The sequence below is a fragment of the Muntiacus reevesi genome, chromosome 2, assembly GCF_963930625.1.
Source record: "Muntiacus reevesi chromosome 2, mMunRee1.1, whole genome shotgun sequence".
NCBI lineage: Eukaryota > Metazoa > Chordata > Mammalia > Artiodactyla > Cervidae > Muntiacus > Muntiacus reevesi.
The window spans coordinates 10,937,832-10,961,646 of record NC_089250.1 but is presented as its reverse complement, the minus strand read 5'-3'; the positions used below and the strand labels follow the sequence as shown (position 1 = coordinate 10,961,646).

At 49.8% G+C, this 23,815-nt stretch overlaps 1 protein-coding gene across 1 annotated transcript in view; it reads right to left on the bottom strand.

Moving 5' to 3' along the window:
* LOC136157103 (ankyrin repeat domain-containing protein 26-like) overlaps nt 1–14,957 on the bottom strand; it is a 117,883-nt gene extending 102,926 nt beyond the window's left edge. The window contains exons 1-6 of the mRNA XM_065919135.1: nt 14,787–14,957; nt 13,480–13,593; nt 6,882–6,907; nt 6,377–6,559; nt 3,720–3,834; nt 3,384–3,557 (exon numbers count right to left, since the gene is read on the bottom strand). Coding sequence (XP_065775207.1) covers nt 3,384–3,557; nt 3,720–3,834; nt 6,377–6,559; nt 6,882–6,907; nt 13,480–13,539 — 558 coding nt within the window. The 5' untranslated portion in view covers nt 13,540–13,593; nt 14,787–14,957. The remainder of the gene's footprint in view (nt 1–3,383; nt 3,558–3,719; nt 3,835–6,376; nt 6,560–6,881; nt 6,908–13,479; nt 13,594–14,786) is intronic.
* Nucleotides 14,958–23,815: the final 8,858 nt, after the last annotated feature.

The following is a 23,815-nucleotide window of genomic DNA, read 5'->3' as shown; positions in this document are numbered from 1 at the left end:
GCTTTACGGCTCTTAGTGAAGGATTACAAGATAAGTTACCAATAACTATGCACTCAGCATTTTCTCGGGGAGTTGCTCTTCCGTGAACTCTCCCCACGCTCTCTCTCATAATCCTGTGTGTCTGGGAGACTCATTCAGTGTGAAACCGCCACAACCAACTTAAAAATTCTAATTTGAAAAATTCAATCCCATCCTTAAGAGATTCTTTTAAAATATGGAATCAATTATAGATTAATTAGACTGTCTTTAAAACTTTGAAATAGTTATCAAAATAAACTATAAATCAAGAAATGGAAACTCAAATGCTTCTGAAGAGGGAAACCTGGTGACCTAAGTGAAAAAGCCAGGTGAGGCTGGCAAACCCGCAAACACACGCCCCATACAGAAGGGGAGGCCTCAAAATGCAGATCAAACAGGAGAATGGGCTCAAGGGGGACCAGATTTGGGTCTCTGAGAAGCCTGAAACGCAGACATCTGCATGAGTTTGCTAAATTTTAAATGTTGACTCAGTTTGTGGAATTAGGTAAGCTAAACATAACCAAGGACCACATTTGGTCTGTAGCCCATTTGTGCTTTTACGTTTTGCTGTTTCCAAACAGGTGGGTATAAAGCAAATATTTGTATGTGAAAGCTTTCTTTCTTGAGTATCATGTGTCTCACAAGAAAAGTGGGTCTCAACATGTAATAAAAATTGCTATTGACTCATAATTTTATTAAAATAAATTTAAAAAACAAGACAAAATTCCCACTTGAAGAATGTTTCCACTGCTTGTTAAAACTACAATCTCTTTCTAGAATTCTCCCAGATTATTAACCAAATGGATAATGAGTTCCTAAGACTGCTGAAACTAAATGATTAAAACAATCCCCATCTGTACTAACTTCATGGGTTTTGATGTTTAAAGCTGTCCTCTCGCTTATGCCAGGACGCAGCAAATCTAACAGACACACTGCAAGAGTCTGTCCTGCTGACACCAAAAGAAGGCTCATGAATTACCGTTACCGCAGTCAGGAAAACCCTGTTGCTAACAAACATCTGTTGACCTAATGACCTGGTTGGTAACAGAAGCTGTAAAATTCTTAAAGGGTCAGATGAAGTGACTTGGCCATGAGCAAATCTCTAAAGACTCTTGGAGTGTCACTGAATAATTAGTGGTTGGAAGAAAAAGGAGTTATATCACTCAAGCCAATAGATATTGCCAAAAATGTTCCTTTTAACTTCTCAATCACAGAGGCAGAGGAAAAAGTCAGGCTAATATTGCTGCAAAGGAGGGAGCTGACGGAAGTAGACAGCATTGATCAAACTCCAACTCTTCTACAGATTACTTATTGTTGAGACAGGTGCACTAGAAATTATACTTAATCACTCCATAGTTCTTCACCAAGGATCCTATCAGAATCTCAAGGAAATATTTCTAAATACACAAGTCCAGGCCTTCCTCGATTTATTCCATCAAACTCTTCAGGGAACAGCCTAGGTTTATAAATTTTTTTATAAACTTTCCCAACGGATTGTGCTTTTTACCAGTACAATCTAGCTGAGAATTAGCCCAGCAAACATTCCAGTCTCATCTCTAACCCACATGGCCAATTCCTTCTCTTACTTGAGGATTTGAAGAAAAAAGAAAAGTGTAAGAGGCAAGAGTCATCAAAACAATTAAATTTTCCTGGGTAAATAATGGTAGAACAGGGACTAATAAACACAGAAGGCAACCGGATCTCATTTTTCATAAACCCCTTCCTTTCCATCAAGACCTTCTAGATTGAGAGCAGAGTCTAGACTCTTATCTAACTGGCTGTTTCTGCCAGAATAGGATAATATTTCTGTTCAATATTGGTTCTTTTCTCTTCTTTCCAACTTAATCACCGCCTTTTCACTGCTGATCTGATTTCTGCAGAGTCTTCCTAAAACTCATACCTAGGCAAGTCTCCAACTCATTCAATCTCTTTCTCAAAATAACAACTATTATACCTGAAACTGAAAAGCACCTTACCAAAATATACAAACCGAAGGGGGAAAACAACAAAACCAAAACCTCAGGACTTCTGTGGTGGTCCAGTGGCTGTGTCCCAGTGCTCACAGTGTAAGGGTCTGGGTTCGATCCCCAGTCAGGGAACTAGAGTCTGCATGCTGAAACTAAGGCCTAGCACAGCCAAATGCATATTAAAGAAAAAAAAAACCCCTCTTCTTGGCATTTCCCCAACTGCCAAAATTCCAGCCTGATCTGCGTTTTTCACCTGCTCGCTCTTTTTCCTTTCCTCTTAGCCTCTGAAGCCTTGGGCAATGAGAAAGAAATCATTTTTATGTAAATCATTTTTTCATAAAATTGGAATGTGCTAACAACAGCAACATATCTATTATGTTGTCAAATGCTTGTTTGAGTTTTAAGACAAAGTCTACTTCTCCAAGGCAAATTTTGCATTACTGTGTTATTTTAGACTAATTAGAAAAAAAAATTTTTTTTCAGTAAGGGAAAAATGCTTGGAAAAAGTTTTACCTTTAACAATTGCTGTTATCACAAATATCTGCCATAAACAAAAAAGAACGCTTTGCTCTCTAATGCTTCTTGAGCAATATCGTGATTTAAAGTGACATCTTTGACAATCAAGTGCTTTCAAAATATTTTCACTCAGGGAAGGCTGGAGCTTCCAAGCAAGGAAAACTGCGCCCAGCTGTGAGAGTGGGGGAGCTCTCTCTGCAGCTCCTGGCGGGGCTGCAGCCGCAGGAGAAAGAGCAGGAGGGGCAGCTTCACCATCACCAGCTCCCCACACTCAGCTGCAGCCCCGCCGAGCAGCCCCCCAGGGCTGAGAGTGGGAGACCCGAGCTGTGCACCTGGCGAACCAAGTGGTCACCAGCACAAGTGAACGCCCTGGCTGGTGTCAAACATGACCTGACCCACTTGACTGGATCTCAGAACAGGGGTCCTGGAGGGCTCAGGGCTCCAGGCCTGCTGCCTCCCCGGCCCACCTGCACCCCCCAGCTCCCCCTGCTGAGCACTGGTTCTCCTTCCTCCTGCCCCCATCTCTCCCCCAGCAGTTGCGCCCATTCCCTGAGCCCCTGGAAGCAGCCACCCACCACATCACTTCACTCTCCCAGGCCTTCAGTTTTTGTAGAACTTGAGCCTACCACCCATTCCTGAGCACGTTCTAGTGGGAAAATCTTTCTTCTGGGGATGAAGGCGGCTGAGAGAGACAGCGCTGCCGTTCCTGCGGGCTCTGACATGTTCCACCCACCCCCCGACTTGGCTTTGGAGTTGTTTCCATGGTAACAGGGCCTGCTGGACACTACTCAGTCTACCTATTTACATACTATTATCAATAAAACACTACAGTTTAGAAAAATGCTTTGCAAATATTTTGTCAATAGAGTTAGCTGACGATACCTCGTTCCTGGCTTCTATATTGGCGTTGTAGGAAAGCAGCTTTGCTGCCAGTGATGTATTCTGGCAAAGGACCGCGTGGTGGAGCGCGGCGTTGCCACTGGCGTCCCTGACGTTCGGGTCGGCGCCCTCCTCCAGCAGGAGAGTCGCACACTCCTCCTCTTGGCATTCTACGGCCTGTCAGCGTTGTGCCAAGAAACAAGAGTGTGAGTTCTAGGAATTCACAGTAAATAGCCCACAAGTTCACCAGTTCCCTCTATTTCAACGAGATCAATTCATTGTTAGTCTCAGTAGTTAAATCACAGCCATCTCATGTGGACATGGTTCGCTGCCCCATACCTTTATCAGCGCGGTCTTGTTTTCACTGTCACAGAGGTCAAGCAGGCATTTTCTCTCCAGGAGGAGAGCTACCACCACTAAATGGCCATTGGCACAGGCCAAGTGGAGGGCAGTCCTACAAAAGCAAGACAAGTTCTTAGGAAAATGTGGTGTAGCTGTTTCAAAACAAACAACTCTTTGTGTGATTGAAAACACTCAACAGCATAGTACTCGTATCCCTCTAAAACAAATATTTCGTTTTCTGCTGGAGAAAGAGCAGGATATTATTCGTTTAGCTCCTCTTGTTGCCGCTACTGCTAAGTCGCTTCAGTCGTGTCTGATTCTGTGCGACCCCATAGACGGCAGCCCACCAGGCTCCCATCCCTGGGATTCTCCAGGCAAGAACACTGGAGTGGGTTCAGCTCCTCTTACACAGTAATGAAAGAACAGTCTACTTGAATAGAATGCTCGAGACTTTGATATTCAGCTCAACTTGAGCTTACATTTGACTTTGTCACTTATTAGCTGTCGCTCACCCTCTCTGTACCTCAATTTCCTCACCAACAAAATGGAGAGAGAGGAGTGGGTATCTCACAGGACAGCACTGCGATGCTTAAATCAGACCCATGCACAGGGTTTAGAACTGTTCACGGCACAGATAACAGCTAGTAATTGCTAGATTATATTATCATACTTACTACTATTACTACTATCTTACAAGGACAACATCTGATGAAGTCAAAGGACATTACACCTCCTTTGCAGATGTGTTTAGAGGATTAGAGACAACACTGTACTTCGATGATTCTAATATGCTCGTTTTCTCACGTTAACGTCTCTGACATTGGAATATAATTTATAGTTCACAGGCTTTACAACTGTAAATTGTAGCATTTCTGTTTGTTCATTTCTCGTCTTTCCGGTTGTCTAATAACCATGCGGGGTTTTCATCTAAGTTTCCTTAGAGATGATGCATATTATATATTATTATATAATACAGGTGCACAACACAGTGATCCCCAGCTGTGAATGGTTACACTGCATTTAAAGTGACTATAAAATATTAACTATATTTCCCATGTTCAAAAATATATCCTTGTAGCTTGCAGGATTTTAGTTCCCTCACCAGAGATTGAACCCTGGGCCCAGAGCAGTGAGTCTTAACCACTGGACGGCCAGGAAATTCCCAAGATTCCCTTGATTTCTGAAAAGGCTGAAAGTTGTCACGGGATACCAATCCTCACAAAAAACTCTAAGTTAAATTGAAAGTGACAAATTGTTTTTATCTGTGCCACATTCCTATGAGTGCCAGAAAGACAAGCCCTGTCTGCTCATCTGACTTCCCTACAGACAGCTTGCTCTACAGAGATTATCAAATTTGGGGGGTTGCTAAATCAACTTGCAGATTTCTGTTTTTCTTCTTTTTGTTTTTTGGTGCCGAAACCCAGGAAACTCCACACTTCTTGCCTTTGAAATCACTCTTAGAAAGGTCCTTGGGGTGGGATATATGTATATTCCCAACCGATTTATGAGGCTGTACAGCAGAAACCAACACAACATTGGAAAGCAATTACCATCTAATTAAAAAAATATTAAGGTTAATAACCAGTACAACTAGAAAAAAAAGAAGGTCTTTGTCAGTATGCAAAAAATGTATAAATAGGAATTTCAGTTTTCTTCTGGTACTTTTCTCATCCTGTGTCTTTAAAATTTTTGATCCATACTCCATTTGAAACTTTTTGGTGAGGTAAAAAAATCTAGTTACTTTTATCTAAATAGTTACCAGGTTATGTCTACACCATCTACACATAATTTATCTTTTCTGATAGAAAATGTCACCAGCAAATTTTGATATCTAAAAGGGCAAATCTTTGCCTACTACACAAAACTTTTAATTTCATCACAACAATTAAAGACAGCATGTGTAACCCAAAATCTTTAAAACCACGATCTGTTTATTTAGTTTAAACATGGAAAGACCATATATCCTAGGAAAATGTCCTCCTATGCAAGGACACAGCCAGCTTCCTATTTCAAAGCTGTCTTCTAAGGTCCTTCAGGAAGGAACATATACACATAAGCGTACACTGATATAAAACAGATATCGCACTGTATCTGAAGAATTTTTAATCCAGAAGTTGACCTGCCATGGAGATTATTTTCTCACTATGCAGTTTTCTGTAATATGTAACATTATGGTATAAAAACGTGTACATTAAAAATAAGATGCCGACAACATCAAAAACCTGTCCACTGCCAATATCCATAATGAATGATCAATGGGAAGAAGAGTTTTCATAAATCACATGAGAAAAACAATGTGAGAGCTAGGGAGTTCCAGAAGATTTCTTGAGGGCTATAGAACTTGAGAGCTCTTACTCAAGAGGAGATCATGTTAACGCATGCATAAAAACGAATGAAGAGGAGGAAGAGGAAGAAGAAAAAAAAAGATGCTATTCATGTTTTATTTCAGATCTGTGATTACTGACATTCAGGTAAATAGCTTTAAAACGACCAGTAAAGTGCTCTATAAGGGGAATTATTAGCAGGTCCGAAAGTAACTAAGGCTTTTGCAGCCTATCAAGTCTGTGGGGCGCTGGATCCCACAAAGGTGTCTGTGAGCTCTGGAGGGGAGACTCCCAGGAGGGACCCCTGCCAGGCCCCTCCTCCCCGCTCACCTGTTCCTCTTGTCCTTCTCGTTCAGGACATTCTCTCCGAGCAACAGCACCTGCCGCACTTTGGCTGCGTTGCCCACGCTGGCAGCCTTGTGGATCTTCCCGAGGTCCTTGTCTCGGATGTGGTACCCGGGCTGGAAGCTGGTTTTACGATGACCTCTGTCTCTCCCCAGGCTGATGGAGGAGCTGAAGGGTGACAGGCCCTTCTTACTCCTGAAGCCAAAAAGCTTCTTCATCGCAGAGTCTACAGACTCCAAACACACCTCAACTCCCCCTCGGCTCTTCGCGGTCCCCTAAGCCCAACACGAGCACTAGAGGTAAGCCAGAGCCATCCCGCCACAACCTCCCAGCTGGGAAGCTCAACGGTTTGGAATCTTGCATCCCAGAATGATCGTCGCTAAGCAACACCTCTAAACACATTGCCCGTGTGCCAGAATGCCCAGTGTGCATGTGCAAGAACTGGAAATGCATTTTTTGAAAGAAACAAACAATATCAATAAACCCTTACCGAAGGTAAGAAGGAAAGAGAGGAAACTGAAAGAAACAGAAAGGAAAGTGACATTACAACACATACCTTAGAAGTAAAGAAGCATAATCATAAGGGACCATTATTATTGATGAACAACTGCAAACTGGAAAACCTAGATAAATTCTGAAAAACATACAATCTGTCAAGACTAAAACAAGAAAAAGTAGAAAAACTCAACACTCCAATAAGAAATAAGGAGATTCAAATATTATTTAAAAAAAAAAAAACCTCCCCAAAGCTAAAAGCTTAGGACCAAATGGATTCAAAGAGCAAATCTACCAACATTCAAGTAAGAAGTAAAAGTAAGACTATGCAGAAAAAACACTTGACAAAATTCACAACCCATTCATGATTTTAAAAAAATACAATAAAATAGAAATATCCTCAATAAAGGTCATTTATAAAAAGTATGAAAAGTGAAAGTGATAGTCGCTCAGTCGTGTCTGACTCGTTGCTAAGGCATGGACTATACACTAGGCCAGAATATTGGAGTGGGTAGCCTTTCCCTTCTCCAGGGGACCTTTCCAACCCAGAGACAGAACCCAGGTCTCTCGCATCGCAGGCAGATTCTTTACCAGCTGAGCACCAAGCAAGCCCAGGAACACTGGAGTGGGTAGCCGATCCCTTCTCAAGCAGATCTTCCTGACCCAGGAATCGAACCGGGGTGTCCTGCATTGCAGGTGGATTCTTTACCAACTGAGTTAACAGGGAAGCTAGCCTACTTGGGGCAAGTGTCTGATAGGAGGAAAAGCAGGGAGCACGAGTCTTGGACCAGGATGGCTGCCATCTTTAGAAACAAGGAAGCCCTCTCTCCTGAGATGGACTCACACTGATGCTTGGCAGAAACCAGCACAGCACTGTAAAAAAACCAAAGCAAACCCTCTCCCTCCACCATGCTGCCCCCTTCACCCACAGCCTGAACGGTGCTCAGCCCACAAACGAAGACCCTGAAGGAGCTGCCCAGCCCTACGCCCTCCTCCTCGCCACAGCCTAGACTCTGCTCCCGCACTCTGTGGAACTCTTCTCCTCTCTGCCGCCGGAGTGGAGAGGAGCCGAAATCAAAGAGAGGAGTCGAAAGCAAACGGCTCGCCTCCAGGGGAAGGGGGAGAGCTCTCAGCACTGCAGGTCACGGGTGCCAGGTGGTAAGGCTCAGAGAAAGCTGCCAGTGCTGCTACCAGGGCATAAACATCACGTGGTGAGGCCACGAGCTGGATCCTCACTGGAGGGAAGAAGAGCTCAAGACCCTCATCTGTCCCCACAGATGGGAGGGGGCGGGTTGCCGTGCATGCAGCCACGGGCTGTTGTCACTTCCCGGCGGGGAGGGGACTCCTGCCCCGAGTCTGTGTGGCTGACACTGTGCTCTGAGTAAACGTATCCCGGGTGTGGAGAACAGCTGGAGCGCATGTTCAGCCTGCCTCAGCCTGGCTCCCAGGAAAGAGCAAGGAGCTTTTTTCTCTTCCCAGGTAGTGGCTGAGGCTGGGAAGAAGCAGGGAACACACATTGGCTCAAGAGCACATTCTGATCCAAACTCACAGTGTAGTGTAAACCTATCATTTCTGATCCCGCAGGACAGGCAACGGCCAACCTGAAAGGCGGGGAAATTGGCCCAGGTGTGAACCTGGGTGTGTGCCGGGCGGAGAGAGAGGATTCTTTATCATGGACATGGATGGGCCCCGGGTGGGGGTGGGGGCTGTTTTCAGCCCGGGAGTGAGGCTGAGGGATGGGAGAATCATTCTCCGTGATCGAGGCAAGTGCAGCCTGCAACTCCAAGCGGTCCTTGGGCTGCCGTGTCCACATTTGCTCCCTGGTTCCTTTCTGAAGCTGTCAGAGCTCAAGAAATCTGTCTAAAGGGAGCTGGGATGCTGGCGTTCAGATGCTTATTACATAAACCACATCTGTAGGAGGGGAGAACCCAAGGGCCTTGTCTGGGCCCCCAGCTTTGAGAAGAGAGATCACAGTCATACGCGGATAAGACAAAGATCGTTTTGGACGACTACTCTGGCTCTGCCCCTAAATGAACCGCAGATATTTCAACCAATTTATTTTCTCCATTTGTCTATGGATCCACGTATCTATCTCCTGTCTACTGTGATCTCACCCTGCAAATTAGACTGTTTGCCTGGGGAGGAAGAGGGATAGATCATGCCTAGCAAGGCCGTTCCAGCACCGATCTGGCACTAATATCAACTAATGCCCACAGTGATAAGGAAAAACCAAGGGCTGCAGCAGCAAGAGTCAGATTTGGTGGCAGGCAGGCCGTGCATGTGCAAATCCCAGCTCAAATATCAAGTTTAAACCCTCAGCCTCAATTGTCTCATCCCAGCATCAGTTTACGAAGCTGTGGGTGTTGGAGGCTATCACATAGAGTGAAGGGGCATTTTGTTAAGTGTACACGTGGCAGCAATCACTACTCTTATTAATTTGTGCATTATCACTGTTTCTGCAGAATCAGGGACGTGCTGTCACTAGGTGGAACACCAGTCTAGAAAGGGTGGACATTAGGTATAATCAAGGCAAGGCTGGGGAGGAAGGAGTGGTCCGGCTGCTCTGGAGAGTGGGCAGGAGGCCAGGAGGCAGTGGGCACCAGGCCCCAGACCCCAGGATGGTGAGTAGAGGAAGGCTAATGATGAAGGTTCTCGACTGAAGAGGAGCAGGACTCAGGCCTAAACAGTTCTGCCTGGACAAGACAAAGTACCAGTGGGCCAGGGCCAAGGAATGTGCTGCTGGGGAGGGGACAGCAGGGAACCCACCTCCCTGGTTCCTCCAGCAGAAGCTGAGCAGCTGCTCCCCTCAGGGAAGGCTAAGTAGCCTCACCAAAGCCACTCTGAGAGTAAGTGATGGATCCAAGGTGGAAAACTCAATCGTCTTTCCTACTGTATAGCACGGGGCACTCTGATCAATGGTATGTGGCAACCTTGGATGGGAAGGGAGTTTGGAATGAACACTGGAGTCTGTGTATCTTTTTGAATTATAGTTTTCTCCAGGTATATGCCCCAGAGTGGGACTCGTGCATCATACAGTAGTTCTATTGCACTTTCAGCTTTTTAAGGAACTTCCATCCTGTTCTCATAGTGGCTGTACCAATTTACAGTCTTCCCACTAAGGTAGGAGGGTTTCCTTTCCTCTATACCCTCTCCAGCCTTTATTATGTGTAGACTTTTGGATGATGGCCATTCTGACCAGTGTGATGTGATACCTCACTGCAGGTCTGTCGTGCATCTCTCTGATAATTTGTGATGCTGAACATCATTTCATGTGCCTACTGGCAATCTGTATGTCTTTGGAGAGCTGTCTATTACGGTCTTCTGCCCATTTCTATTTTTTATTTTTATTTATTTGTTTTGCCCATTTTTAAACTGGGTTTTCGGTTTTTTATTTTTTTGCCATAGAGCTACAAGAGCTATTTGCATATTATGAAGATTAATCCCTTGTCAGTTGCTTCCTTTGCAAATATTTTGTCCTTGTTAGCTTTTTGTTTGGTTTATTGTTTCCTTTGGTGTTGAAAAGCTTTTAAGTATAATTAAGTCCCATGTGTTTATTTTTGTTTTTATTTTCGGTACTCTAAGACATGGATCAAAAAGGATATTTCTGCAATTTATGTCAGAGTGCTTTTTTTTGGCTGTGCCATGCGACTTGTGGGATCTTAGTTCCCTGACCAGGGATCGAACTCAGGCCCACAGCAGTGAAAGTGCCATGTCTTAACCCTTGGACTGCCAGAGAATTCCCTCAAAGAGTGTTTGGCCTATCTTTTCCTCTAAAAGTTTCCATGTAGGTCTTTGATGCATTCTGAGTATACTTTGCTGTATGGTATCAGACAATGTTCTATTTCATTCTTTTACGGATTTGTCCAGATTTCCCAGCATCACTTATTGAAGAGGGTTTTCCGCACTGTCCATCCTTGCCTCTTTGTCATAGGTTAAGCAACCATAGTTGCACGGAGAGAAGAGTCCACATTATGTTGTTGAGTCCTCCTACCCCAGATCTGAGCTTTCCACCTCTTCCAGCGTTTACGGTTTTTCCCATTCAAGCACGTACAGTAAATGTGCAGGCAGATGGAGGGGAGGGGGCGTGCAGCAGCCTCAGGAGAGCCGCTGCCACCGGGAAGAGGAGAGAGGTTGGCTGCAGCAGAGCAGGGACTGGGCTTCTGTCCAGGACGTCGTACAATGTTCTTACACAGCTGCACGTTTATGTAATACATATGAATGTTTCCTACAGAACTATTTTTCTATATCTTTGAAATGCTTTAGTTTAAAAATATTTAGAAGTTAAACTAAATATTTTAATATTTTAATAGAAAAGGATTTTATTGCAGATACATTGACTTCATATTACAGTAGTTAATTTTGATCAACCAAATGACCATAATTTATGTATATCTTGAATAGAAAACTATATTTTTTCCTGTTGTTTTTAAACATATAATACATTTTAGAGTGTGATGACATTTCAGTGAGGAAAAGATTGCATTCACAAGGGATACAATACCATCCTCCCTGAGTCCAGAGCCCTAAAACACCACCACTGTCTAGACCTCCCTCGCGGTGGAACAGGCCCTGACAAAAAGGCTTCCTTCCACTATCCCTTATCGCTAGTTGAAAGTCACAGAAAGTGTAGAGTTTCTGGACTGTCTACTTCGACCCACCATCGAGAATGTCAGTGACTAAACCCATAGCACTAACAGTGCCATGGTAAAACTACACAGCCCTGACTTTGCATTTCAATCTCTGTAGCCAAGGTCAGAAGTGCAAGATGAAAATTGCTTTATTTTACCATTTTCCTTGCTGAGAACCCCATAATCTGGTTTGTTTTTCAAGAGCAAAATTAGGAATTTAACTCTGGAAGTTACCACTAAAAAAAAAGAAAAAGTAGTCTTTTCCAACGTGTTTCCCAGGCATTTGGCACACAGACCTTCATTAAATGCTTGTGGGGTAAACAGAATCACAATCCTCTTCTATTGAGGGGTATACAGCCAACGAGCCACAATAAGTTACAGTGTCACACTGGTTTACTTTAAAAGACGTTCTTTCAATGAACTCCAGGAAGAAAAGCAGTCTACACAGCGAGGGAAGCTGTAGCAATCTTGCTGAGGAGTTTGCTGAGAGCTCTAACTTTTCCTTCCAAGAATCGGGACTTTTTCTCGGCGCCTCGTTGCTTCTCTTCAGTGACTTGAAGCGCTTTTGTCAGGTGGGCATTTTCCACATAGAGCTCCTTGAGCAGCAGATCAGATCCTGTGCTCTTTCCAAACGGGAGAGGGGAGAGAGCCGCAGTGTACGGCACGTCTCACGCAGGCACGCCACGCCACCAGCTCTCCCTTCCTATTCCTCCACACGCGTTCAGGCTAGCTTGGGGAACCTTACAAATCACGGACATGTTGGATGTAATGACAGGTTTTGTGATCCTGGCATGAGAGAGGAAACTGACGAACTATGTGGTAGAGAACATTTAAGCCACCTTTGTACAAACTGGGTTACCACGAAATGAAGACAAGAAGACCCAAATCTGGAGACCTCCAAAAGACAAGAAGGAAATTGTCAGGAGCACCCAAACTGTTTGGCTTATGTCAGCGGGCTCTGCAGGCCCACCGTGTCAGCAGGACGCGCCGAGGCTCCTTGGTGCCACCCACACGACACCGACAGGGGCTCCAGCGACGGGGACACAGGATACACGCTCAAGATGCAAAGACGCAGGGGTCCCAGCTTTGGGCTTTGAAAGTCCGCGCTGAGTTCACTCACTCAACTAGCTACTGAGCAGCTCTGTGGGGCCAAGTGCTGCCCGGCCGCGGCCCTGCTCCCACAGGCACGTGTTCTAACGGGAGGAGCCAGCAGAGCACGCAGGGTCAGCTGGCGTGTTCACAGAGAACCCAGGCGGGGGACACACGGCTGAGCCTGAGGTGAACGGACAGCCCTGAGAGAGGCATGGGGAAGGTGGGGGAGGCTGCCTGGGTAAACCTCCCGGGCAGAGGCCGGCACATGCGGGGGTGATAAGAACGGCCAGGAGGCCCGTGAGGAAGGCAGAGCTGCCAAGTCGGCTGGCCAAGGGCCCGAGGGGAGGGGCCCAGGTCCTGCAGAATCTCGAGGACACCAGAGAAGCTGCTATCTACTCTGAGGATGTAGTCCTGGTATGTAGGAGCCTCAAGATTTACCTGGGGTTGAGGTTTTGCCAAGAGTGACTGGGGGGTAGCGGGGTCACCAAGAGCCTGACGGCTGGGAAGGAAAGTGAGGACCTGGGGACAGTCGAGGTTGGAGGGTGGCGGTGCCGGCAGAACAGGAGCTACACAGATGGGGAGTGGGGGTCTGGAGCGGGTAGCCTGCACAGAGAGACTAGAACTGGGGACCCGCGGCCCAGGGCGCTCCAGATAAACCACATTTGGTCCCTGTGTAGAGAAGTATTTCCACAGATGCTCACATTTCACTTCCCGGAGCACCAAGCAGACCTCATAGGACAGCAAGGCCTCTCTCTCCCCTCTCTCCCTGCCCTCCTCTCCCCTCCTCAGCACTTCCGCACGACACAGGGTTCTCTTGGGTCCGGTCTCCCTCATCAGCTACCCAGTCGCCCAAACGAGGCGTCCATCACTCACCTGCTCCTTCAGCTCACCCACTTTCTCATGGAGGAGCACTTCCATGTTCTTCCAAGTCATCTCCACCTCCTCCACCTGCTCTTCTGTTGCTTCCAGCTGTTTTTCACGTGCTTCCTGAACGAGAGGAGGTTAGAGATCAACACGGTTCACTTTAAAAAGAGTCATCTGAGGCTTATTTACCTTAGAATTGAAATCAGCTGAAGTGCACACAATCTGAGCATCTGCCTAACCTTTCATCCATAGGAACGGATGGTTAGAAATGTCTCAGAAGCCACAAAGCTGCATTTCTCACTGTAGTGTGAGCAGAGAAGAGACTCCTTGTCCTAGGATCTTAATCCTAGATGACTCAAAGGTGAGTTTCCCCAAACATGGTAGCCTTTCTAGTGGATCTCTGACTAAATTTCCTTTGTCAATAATCCGTCCTAGCTTAAATGTCTCTCCAGCACAACGTGTCTGCATAATGCTATAAGGATGTTCTTCGTTAGAATTTGTGTTTTACAACTGGCAGATTTTACCCACCGTTCCCATCTTGCACAGATTCCTTCCTCAGGAAGGCACCTGGCCCTCTGCCCCTCCTCACCCTCCCACTGACACAGGAACTTTGAGGACCCAAATGTGCTTCCCAGGCTCACACTTTCAGGTGCTCCCTCACTGATGCCTCAGAGACTGCTCTGAGGTGGGAACCACTGCCTCCAGAGGTTCAAAGAAATCGAAGCACAGAGGGCCAAATCACTCACTCAGTTAAATCACTCGGCTCAGGTGGTGGAGCCAGGATCCAGTCCCCTGCAGTGCACGCTCTGAGCCACTCTTCTGCTGCCCTCTTAAGGCAGCAACTCTGTTTCTCCATGAGAGGCTGGCACACAGCAGGGCTCCCCAAGTCCGTGCAGTCACTGTGCTGATCTCATGTCCAACCAGCCCCCTACTCCTTGCTGCTTTTGAACACGCCAAGCATAGCCCACCTCAGGACCTCTGCACCTGCGTGCACTCCTGAAGAGCTATCCCTGCCCATCTGTCTGCTGGGGCCCTTCTATCACCACGTTTCAGACCTGGAAGCAGCTCACATGTGTGGCTGACTGCAGACACACTCAGCCAAGAAAACAGGCTGGGGGACTTCACGGTCGGTCGCTCAAGACCCACCAGTTTCCCGCAGAAGCTTGGTACCGTGGCTTCCATAAGCATCCCACTTGGCGGGAGGGCTGTCGGGCCGTCCTCCCGTTGGCACCTGGGCAGCTTGTGGCTAAGTCACCAGAGATCCTACTCACCCTCCCCGTCACCCCCAGCTGGCCCCCCAGCCCTGCCCCACTCACCTGTGCCTCCTCCTAGAGCCGCCAAGCCGCCCGCTGCTCCCCTTCCAGCAGCTGCTGCAGCTCGGCCACGCGGCCTGCAGGCACGCGCTGTGCCATCTCCTCCTGCAGCTGCTGCACCCACTGCGTGAGCTGGGAACGGGCCAGCAACAGCCTCTGGGTGGCTCCATACCGCTGCCGGGGAAAAGGCACAGCAGTTGTGGGCTGACTGCCCAGACCTTCAGGGTCACCACCAGACACAGAAAACTGCATCTCTACCTGGTAGGCCACCCCACAAGGTAAGAGCGTGTTCAGGAAAGCTCACGAATTCTGAAGAGTCCATTTATCTGATGCCCACACTCCATTTCCTAGTAGTTCAGACGGTAAAGAATCCGCCTGCAATGCAGGAGACACAGGATACGTGGATTTGGTCCCTGAGTTCGGAAGATCCCCTGGAGGAGGGCATGGCAACCCACTCCAGTAATTTTCCCTGGAGAATCCCACGGACAGAGGAGCTTGGCAGGCTAAAGTCCATGGGGTCACAAAGAATCGGATAGGACTGAGTGACTAACACAAACTCCATTCAGGGGCTTCTGTACCCTGAGAGCCTGGAAGCTCTGCCTGTAGCCCTCCCAGTGACCTCAGGCCAGATCCTGGGAGGATCAAGCTATTTTGTCCTGTTTACCTCCTGGGTTCTTCGCTGGGTTGAATTCCTTCCATAACGGGACCCACACCAGCCGCGTACAGCAGCCTCCCTCTAAATGTAGAGCTCACGCTCCTGAGACGGAGCTTCACACAAACCATGTTTTGCTCCTCTGCTTTTCTCCTAGCAATTGGTCAGGAGGCTGAGGGTCTGAAGCACTCTGCGCTCGGAGCAAGGTTCATGCACAGCTAGGCAAGGGAATCACTGTCGCCCCAGGGCAGGTGTTCCCACCTTATCAGCCAGGCTCGGGGAGAGGCTGGCAGCGGTGGGAAGACGCAGATGGGAACTGCAGGTCTCTCCAGGGTACAGCAAGTGTCTGAGAAACCAGAGGCGACAAAAGCACTCCCAGAGTGAGTGGGAACTCAGCAAGGACACCGGTCGGCCGGTGAAAATCTACTACGCTTCTAAGTTCTGACAGTGAACGTGCAGAAACCCACGTGAGAAACAAAACACCGTTTCCGCCCTGGCCTGGAAAGAGCTTGGAAATTCGTCACCCCCACCCTCCCAACAAGAACAAAGAAAAAGCGGAGTCACTGAGAGTCAACAACTCTTCCGAGATCCATTAGAGAGCTGAAGTCACAGGGCAAACCAATGTTCTGAAAACCGGAAAGAAAAACAGGCGAAGAGCGTCACAACTCACCAGGAGTCAAAGGCTGGAGGCCTAAACAGACTGGCTGCTGTGGGTAGAACCAGGCCCACAAAGTCACCACTGTCTGGAGACAAGGCTGCTAACAGGTCATTAAGGGTAAATGTGCTCACAGGGTGGGGTCCCAGCCCAATGGGACAGTGACTTTATAAGGAGACACAGTGAGAGGGGGCTGCCCACAAGCGTGGAAGGGCCTCATGGGAACCAAGCCAGCCCCGCCTTGATCTTGGCCTTGAGAACCTTGGGAAACAAACTCCTGTAGTTTAAGCCGCCTGCTTGTGACATTCTGTATGGAGCCTGAGCAGACTAGACCTCGACTCTTCTGAAGTGCACAGAGCGTTCTGCTCTCTGCCCTCAAGGGAAACCTCCTTCTCTACCAGGCCGGAATCAACAAGGGGAAGGGGATAACCAACTAGGGCCGCTCTAGCTGTTCTGACTCAGGGTCACTCACCTACTGGAGTGGCTAAAATAACAGTGACAACACCCAGTGTGGACAGGGATGTGGGGCAACTAAACCTAGCATACACTGCTGGCGGAACATAAACTGTTAGTAGCCGCTCTGGATAACAGCTGGGCAATTTCATATAAAATTAGACATGCAACTGCGGTACAGATCAGTAATTGCTCTCCTGGGCATTTATCCTGTGAAATGAAAACCTACATCCACACAAACACCTGCCTAGGAATGTTCATTGCAGCTTCTGTGACAGCCCAAAACTGGAATCAGCCCAGCCATCCTTTCAAAGGGGAGCATTAGGACAAGTTGGTTCTAAATTGGGAAAGGAGAACGTCAAGGTTGTATACTGTCACCCTGATTATTTAACTTGTATGCAGAGTACATCACGTGAAATGCTGGGCTGGATGAATCACAAGCTGGAATCAAGACTGACGGGAGAAATATTAATAACCTCAGATATGCAGATGACACCACCCCCATGGCAGAAAGCAAAGAGGAACTGAAGAGCCTCCTGATGAAACAGAAAGAAGAGAGTGAAAAAGTTGGCTTAAAACTCAATATTCAAAAAACTAAGATCATGGCATTCAGTCCCATCACTTCAGGGCAAATAGATGGGGAAACAATGGAAACAGTGACAGACTTTATTTTCTTGGGCTCCAAAATCACTGCAGATGGTGACTGCAGCCATGAAATTAAAAGACGCTTGCTCCTGGGAAGGAAAGCTATACTGGCCTATATATTCATATATCTAGGCCAACCTAGACAGCATATTAAAAAGTGTACAAAGGTCCATCTAGTCAAAGCTATGGTTTTTCCAGTGGTCATGATGGATGTGAGAGTTGTACCATAAAGAGAGTTGAGCGCTGAAGAATTGATGCTTTTGAACTGTGATGCTGGAGAAGACTCTTGAGAGACCCTAGGACTGCAAGGAGATCCAACCAGTCCATCCCAAAGGAGATCAGTCCTGGGTGTTCATTGGAGGGACTGATGCTGAAGCTGAAGCTCCAATAGTTTGGCTGCCTGGTGCGAAGAATTGACTCATTGGAAAAGACCCTGATGCTGGGAAAGATTGAAGGCAGGAGGAGGGGATGACAGAGGATGAGATGGTTGGATGGCATCACCGACTCAATGGACATGATTTTGAACAAGCTCTGGGAGTTGATGATGGACAGGGAAGCCTGACGTGCTGCAGTCCACGGGGTTGCAAAGAGTCAGACACGGCTGAGCGACTGAACTGAAGACAAGCTGTGGGACATTAACGCCTTGGAATACCATGCAGCGACAGGAAGAAAGAAACTGTGGACACACGGCAGGGAATCATGCTATGTGAGGAAAGGAAATCCCAAGATCTCATTCTGAATGATTCCTTTTGTGTCACTTGTGTAAAGACACAATTTTGGAAATGAAGGACAGTTAGTGGTTTTCAGGGGTTGAGGCTGGGGTAGGTGGGCAGGAAGACAGGTGGCAGACGTAGTTGTGAATAAACAATATGAAGGACCTTGTGGAGCTGCAGCTGTGGTTGTGGAGAAATGAACCTGCACAGGGAATAAAACTGTGTAGACCTGACACCCACTTGAGTACAGAAGTAAAGCTGTGGAAGCATGTGGTCTTTCCGGGTGGTTAAGAATCTGTCTTCCGAGGCAGGACACTGGGGTTCCATCCCTGGTTGGGGAACTGAGGTGCCACAAGCTGTGGGGCAATGAAACACTCCCCCAAGAAAAAGAAGCCCCCCCCCCCCAAAACTGGGGAAGTAAGACCTACGGAGTGCATCGATGTCAATAGCTTGGCTGTTGACAGTGAGCAGCCAGTCACTGCTAGCCTTGGAGGAGGAAGGTGTGGATCAAAAATGGGAGGAGTGCAGGTTTCCTCCCGAGCTTCCAAGAAAGGAAGGCAGCTGCCAACACCGAGATTCCCGCCCAGTCACACCCACTTCTGATTTCCAGCCTCGAACACCGTGAAATCCTAAGTTGTGATGCTTTAAGCCGCTGACTTCCTGGTAACTCATCACTGCAGCAATGGAAAATGGATGCTCACTCAGAGCAGCCTGCCCAGGGCAGAGGGCAGAGGGCAGCCTTCAACTGCGCATCAAGGTCTGTGCTCCTAGGAAGACCGGCCTTCAGAAATGGGAGAGAATCTGAGACATTTTCAGATACACAAAAACTGAGGCAATGTCCTCCAAAGACACTTTCACGAAAGACCACACAATAGAGTGAAGAAGATGGTCCCTAAAGAAAGCATCTAACCAGGCATCCAAGCTGAGAACCATTCAGTAAAATGCCTGGTCGGGAGTTTTGAAAAACCACCATGTCCAAACGCCTTGAAGCAATCTACCAGGACAGACCCAGGAGGAAACATAAGATCTGAACAGGCCTGTAACAAGGGGTACAGATGTCAGAGAATGGAGCCTTCTCCACCCACCCCCTGGGGCTGAAAGCTGCAAACACCTGTCTCAGTCCCGGCTGCAGCCCCAGCTGTGACAGCACGTGGCTGGTGCCCAGGAAACCCCGTCCAATGATCCAGACACCACTGAGATGGGAACCGAGACGTTAGCTGTGGGGTCAACAAGCCAAGGCGAGCCGTGAGTCAGGAGAAGCAAAGAGGACCAGCACAGCCCACTGGGCCCGGGGTGGGGGGGGGGTGCCCGGTGTGGAGCACTAGGACAGCACTGGGCTCCTGTGCCTGTCCCCAGGAAGTGCCCGAGACAGACGGCAGAGAGGGTGTGTGGCCGCTGGGCTGCTCCCACACTGAAGGCCCCCGAGTGTGCCTGGGGCCTGATGTGGACGCGCAGGTCCACTGGGCCCGAGACCAGCCTTTGATCGCAGCCGCAACAGTAACAGTGGGTCCAGACGTTCACCTGAGGCTCCGTGCCACTCGTGAGGCCCAGCACCACCTCCGCTTCATGGAGCAGGGAATTCAAAAGCCAGCCCACCACGACCAAGGCTCCACGTCGTTGGGGGACCCCTGAGTCTGAGACAGAGGCCTAGAGCAGGTCTAGAGGGTGATAAACAGTCCAGATGCCTTGGGGAGAAATGGGGGGGCCTGGGAACAGAGCCTGGGGCTACTGGCCATGCTAATATTTCCTTTCTCAAGCTTGGAGATGCTCTGACATTTATTCCTTGGCTTATCATAAATCCCACGTGATCTGTTTACCGGTGAAGCAACGTGCGATGGTCAGCACGCAGGCAGGTCCTAGGTAGCAGGCAGGAGCTGGTGCCTCACCTGGCCACACCTGCATGTGCGGTGGGCCAGTGTCCTCTGCCCAGACAAGGGACACAACACCTCACGAAGCCTGTCTCTACAGGACGCGGGGAGCTTGCGGGAGTGCTGTGTGGGCGCTCACGGGGCCAAAACACACAGTGCATGGAGCCCCAACCACAACACAGCTGTGCCTGCCTGCAGTCACCCGGGTCATCTCCTGTGTGCTGCTGTGACGCTCCTGGAAAAGCCCTTCTAGAGTCCTGGGCTCCTGAGAGGGAGTGGGTGCCGGCCTGAGCACCAGGGGGGCCGGGGAGGAGGGCCAGGCTGCACACCTGAGTGCTCCCATCACCCGCTCACAAATGACTCCCCACCTCTAGCCTCCCCTCAGGCCTCTCCAGCCCCCAGCTTCCTGGTGGCGCCCAGAGGATGGGCGTGTGGGCCCTTCTCTAGCACAGAAGATCATGCTCCAGTTCTCCAAGCAAACCTTTTCTCTCCGCTGTTCACAAATCTGTTTCTTTCAAGAACGCCACTAACTCTAAAGGCCTTTCCCGTTATTTGGGAGCGTTTAGGCCTTTTATCCACCACCCCAGGAGCCACAAGATGACAGATGAGGGAGACTGTATTTTTTAAAGTCAGACTCTTCGGGACTTGCCTGGCAGTCCAGTGGTGAAAACTCCCTGCATCCACCACAAGGGCACAAGCTCGATCCCTGGTGAGGGAACTAAGATCTCTGAGGCAATGCACACAGTGCGGCACAAAGTAAAGTCAGTACCTTTGTAAAATAACCTGTTCTTTCAGGGCTCACCACTCGGGTAACGAGTACTTGTGACTCTGAGCAATCTGCTCAAATTCAATTTCAGATCCGGGTTCTTGGCAACGAACCCTGGACGTGAGATCCCCAGGCCTGAGCCGCTGAAGCACCGTCTCCCGGCCCACCTGCCATGCGTGGCCTCTCTCCAGCTCCGCCCTCCTCTGCAGCTGCTCCCGAAGGCCTCAGATGACCTCCTGTGACTCCGCGTGCACCGTCGCCAGCTTGGCCTTCTGACCCTGAAGCACGCCAACCTCGAGCTGGAAGCCCTGCTCCAGCTGCCTCCTCTCCTCTGCAAAGGCCCTTTTCATCACCTCCATCTCCCTCTCGTGGTCACTAACCTCAAGAGAGAGGAGGAGTGATGTCGACCGGGGCCCCCAGACACCAATCACTTGATGAGTCAAGGCTGCCGGGGCAGCACCAAAACAGCGGGTGGCCCAGCTTCAACAGGGCGCCGGGGTCTGTGAAAGGCCCCCTACGGCTTGTGTGGCCGCCTGCTTCCGTCACTTCCTGTAACCTCCGCTGCAGCCTTGGCGGGAGGCCCTGCAGGTGCGGAAGGGAGGCTGGCGGCCCGGCAAGCAGCTGCAGGAGGAAGGTAGGAGGGAACAACACCTCCACGAGGCCTGGAAGGCAAGGCCACAGCAGGAACCCAGGGGCAGGACCGCCCCGTGGCCATGGTGAACCCTGACGAGCCGTGGGCACCATCCCTCCACAAACCCCCCACAATCGAGTAACAGAGCAAGAGACACACATTCACCTGAGAAGATAGGCTTGGCCAGGGAGGCCTAGGAGCCCCTGCGTGCTAAGTCGCTTCAGTCGTGTCCAACTCTGTGTGACCCTGTGGACTGTAGCCCACCAGGCTCCTTTCTCCATGGGATTCTCCAGGGAAGAAGGCTGGAGTGGTTGCCACGCTCGCCTCCAGGGGATTTCCCGACTCAGGGATCGAACCTGCATCTTTTATGTCTCCTGTCTTGGCAACATATCTTGTCTTCTCCACTAGCGCCACCTGGGGAGCCCCTGGCGCAGGGAAATCCCAGGAACTAAGATCCTGCTCCCAGAATCTGCTTCAGCTGCAACAGAGTCAGGGGCTGTGACTTCCCAGTGCAGGGCAAACAGGCAGTTCTGGCCTCTGCACAAGCCTCCGGACACGGGGAGGGACTCTGTTCCCTCCCGTTATTAGCTATTCCTTCTGTCCCGTCTCCTTCCGAAGAAGGTGGAGTCAGAAAGTCAAGGTCACGCACATTCCCTGCAAACCTCGTTCGCCCTGAACGCGTTCACTATGGGCACATGTGTGCGCAGACACGTCTCAACAGCAGGAAGTTACCCAACCTCTGTGGCCTCCCTCAGTCCCCTCACCTGGGTCTCCAGCTGGATCCTGAGTTCTTACTAATGCTCCTTCAGCTGCTTCAACATGATCTCTATTTCTATACTCACTGGGGCGGAATCACCCACGAACGTGATGGTGCCTGAAAATAAGAGGACATGTCCATTGATGTTCTGCCCAGGACACCATGGGATCAAGCATCTTTTAATTTCATGGCTGTAGTCACCATCTGCAGTGATTTTGGACCCACAGCGTGGCCAGCCCTCCTGGGCCCAGGTGACCCACGCCATGCATGGTAGGGGGCACACTCAAGGCTTGATTTAGAATGTGAGTGTGGCCGCTGCTGGGGTTTCATCCATGCTGGTTGATGGGCTGGAAAGTGAAGGGAGCAGACACATCCTGACTTCTCGCCTGCTCCTTTCAATTCCCAAATTGCTTTCCATGAAAAAGAGTGGCAGACTCGAGAACATCCGGCCTACAGAACTTGGGATAAACATGTGAGGAAAGAGAGCATCCCATCGCCCTGAAAACAGCAAGCTGCCGCCTGGGTCAGGAGTGGCCCTGGTTGGATACACAGCCAGCCGGGCCTCCACCACCCACGTGACCCCTGCACCACAGTGCTGCTGTGCTGACCGCCCTTCCTCCTTAGAAGGGGCTGAGAGACGCTCTGAGGCCAGATGGGGGCGAGGGGAAGAGACACGGCTCCAGCCACGAGAGCGCTGTGGCTGCTTCGGCCCCAACATGAAGCTCAGGGCTCCCTCCGGTGCTACGACTCAGAGCCTTCCAGCCACCGCACCCGGGGCGCAGCTCCTGGATCTCAATAAGGGCCACACACTCGCAGCTCAGGCACGTCGAGGGATAAAGACCATCGCCCCCTTCCCTGTGGCCACATGGGCCGCTGACACTCATCGAGGAATGAGATCACAGCAGCCACACGCCAACCACCCCTGGCTGAGGAGCAGGGCTGTGGCTCGGGGCTCAGCAGAGTCCACGGCTGCAGGTGCAGGTGAGGGTCTCCCTCAGAGGCCAGGTTCACAGAAGACCCACCCCGCTTCCCTCGGAGGCCCCGAGGACAGCTGACGTGGGCTGCCCTTTGTCAGAGCCATCACAGGCCGTCCCCCCATCACCCCCAGCCCGTTCTCTGCTCCCCTCCCCAGATGACCCTCCCCAGGGGCATCTCCTTCCATCCTCCCTGCCTTAGGAGGCTCACAGGGGACATGCCTGCCCTGAGGTCACAGCAAGTTCATCGCAACCTTCGCCACTTACTCTGTCCAAGCAGTAGGACCTTCATCCTCTTCCCTCTCTCTTGGGGCTCTGGGACGCCTTAACCCCTGGCCTCAGATAAGACCCTTCTCCCACACAAATGGTCCTAGGAGTTGTGACCCCTGCGCAGCGGGCTGGCCCACCACCCCATCCCTGGGGCAGGAGCACGTGACCCACCACCTCCCAACAGACGCACCACCTCCAAGCACCCGGCGCCTACCTGCCGGGCCGTGTCCCAGGGGCAGGTGGCTGTGCCGACTCGGGGCCGTCTCTGCCTGCAGGCCCTGCAGGGCAGCCTGCAGCTCATCGCTGTGGTCCTGCAGGTCCTGTGGGCAGAGCCAGACACTTCCTCCAGCCACTGCGGCCACCAGGCCCAGGAGCAGGGCATGGAGCCAGCACCCGGGGAACAGTTCAGGCCCCAGCAGAGCGGGTCCTGACGTCCAGGATGGGGAACCGACATTAGACCCGAACTGCTTCGGGAGCGACAAGGAGCAGGAGTCCTTTCCCATCTTCTTATGCCTGGCACCACCTTCCATCACTGGACACACAGAAGGGACTCAGGGGGAAAAAAGTGCAGTGAAAATGAGAAATGGAGAAAATACAGAGAGCTTTTAACACCTGAAACCACAAGAGGTTGGGCGAGTATGCTCATAA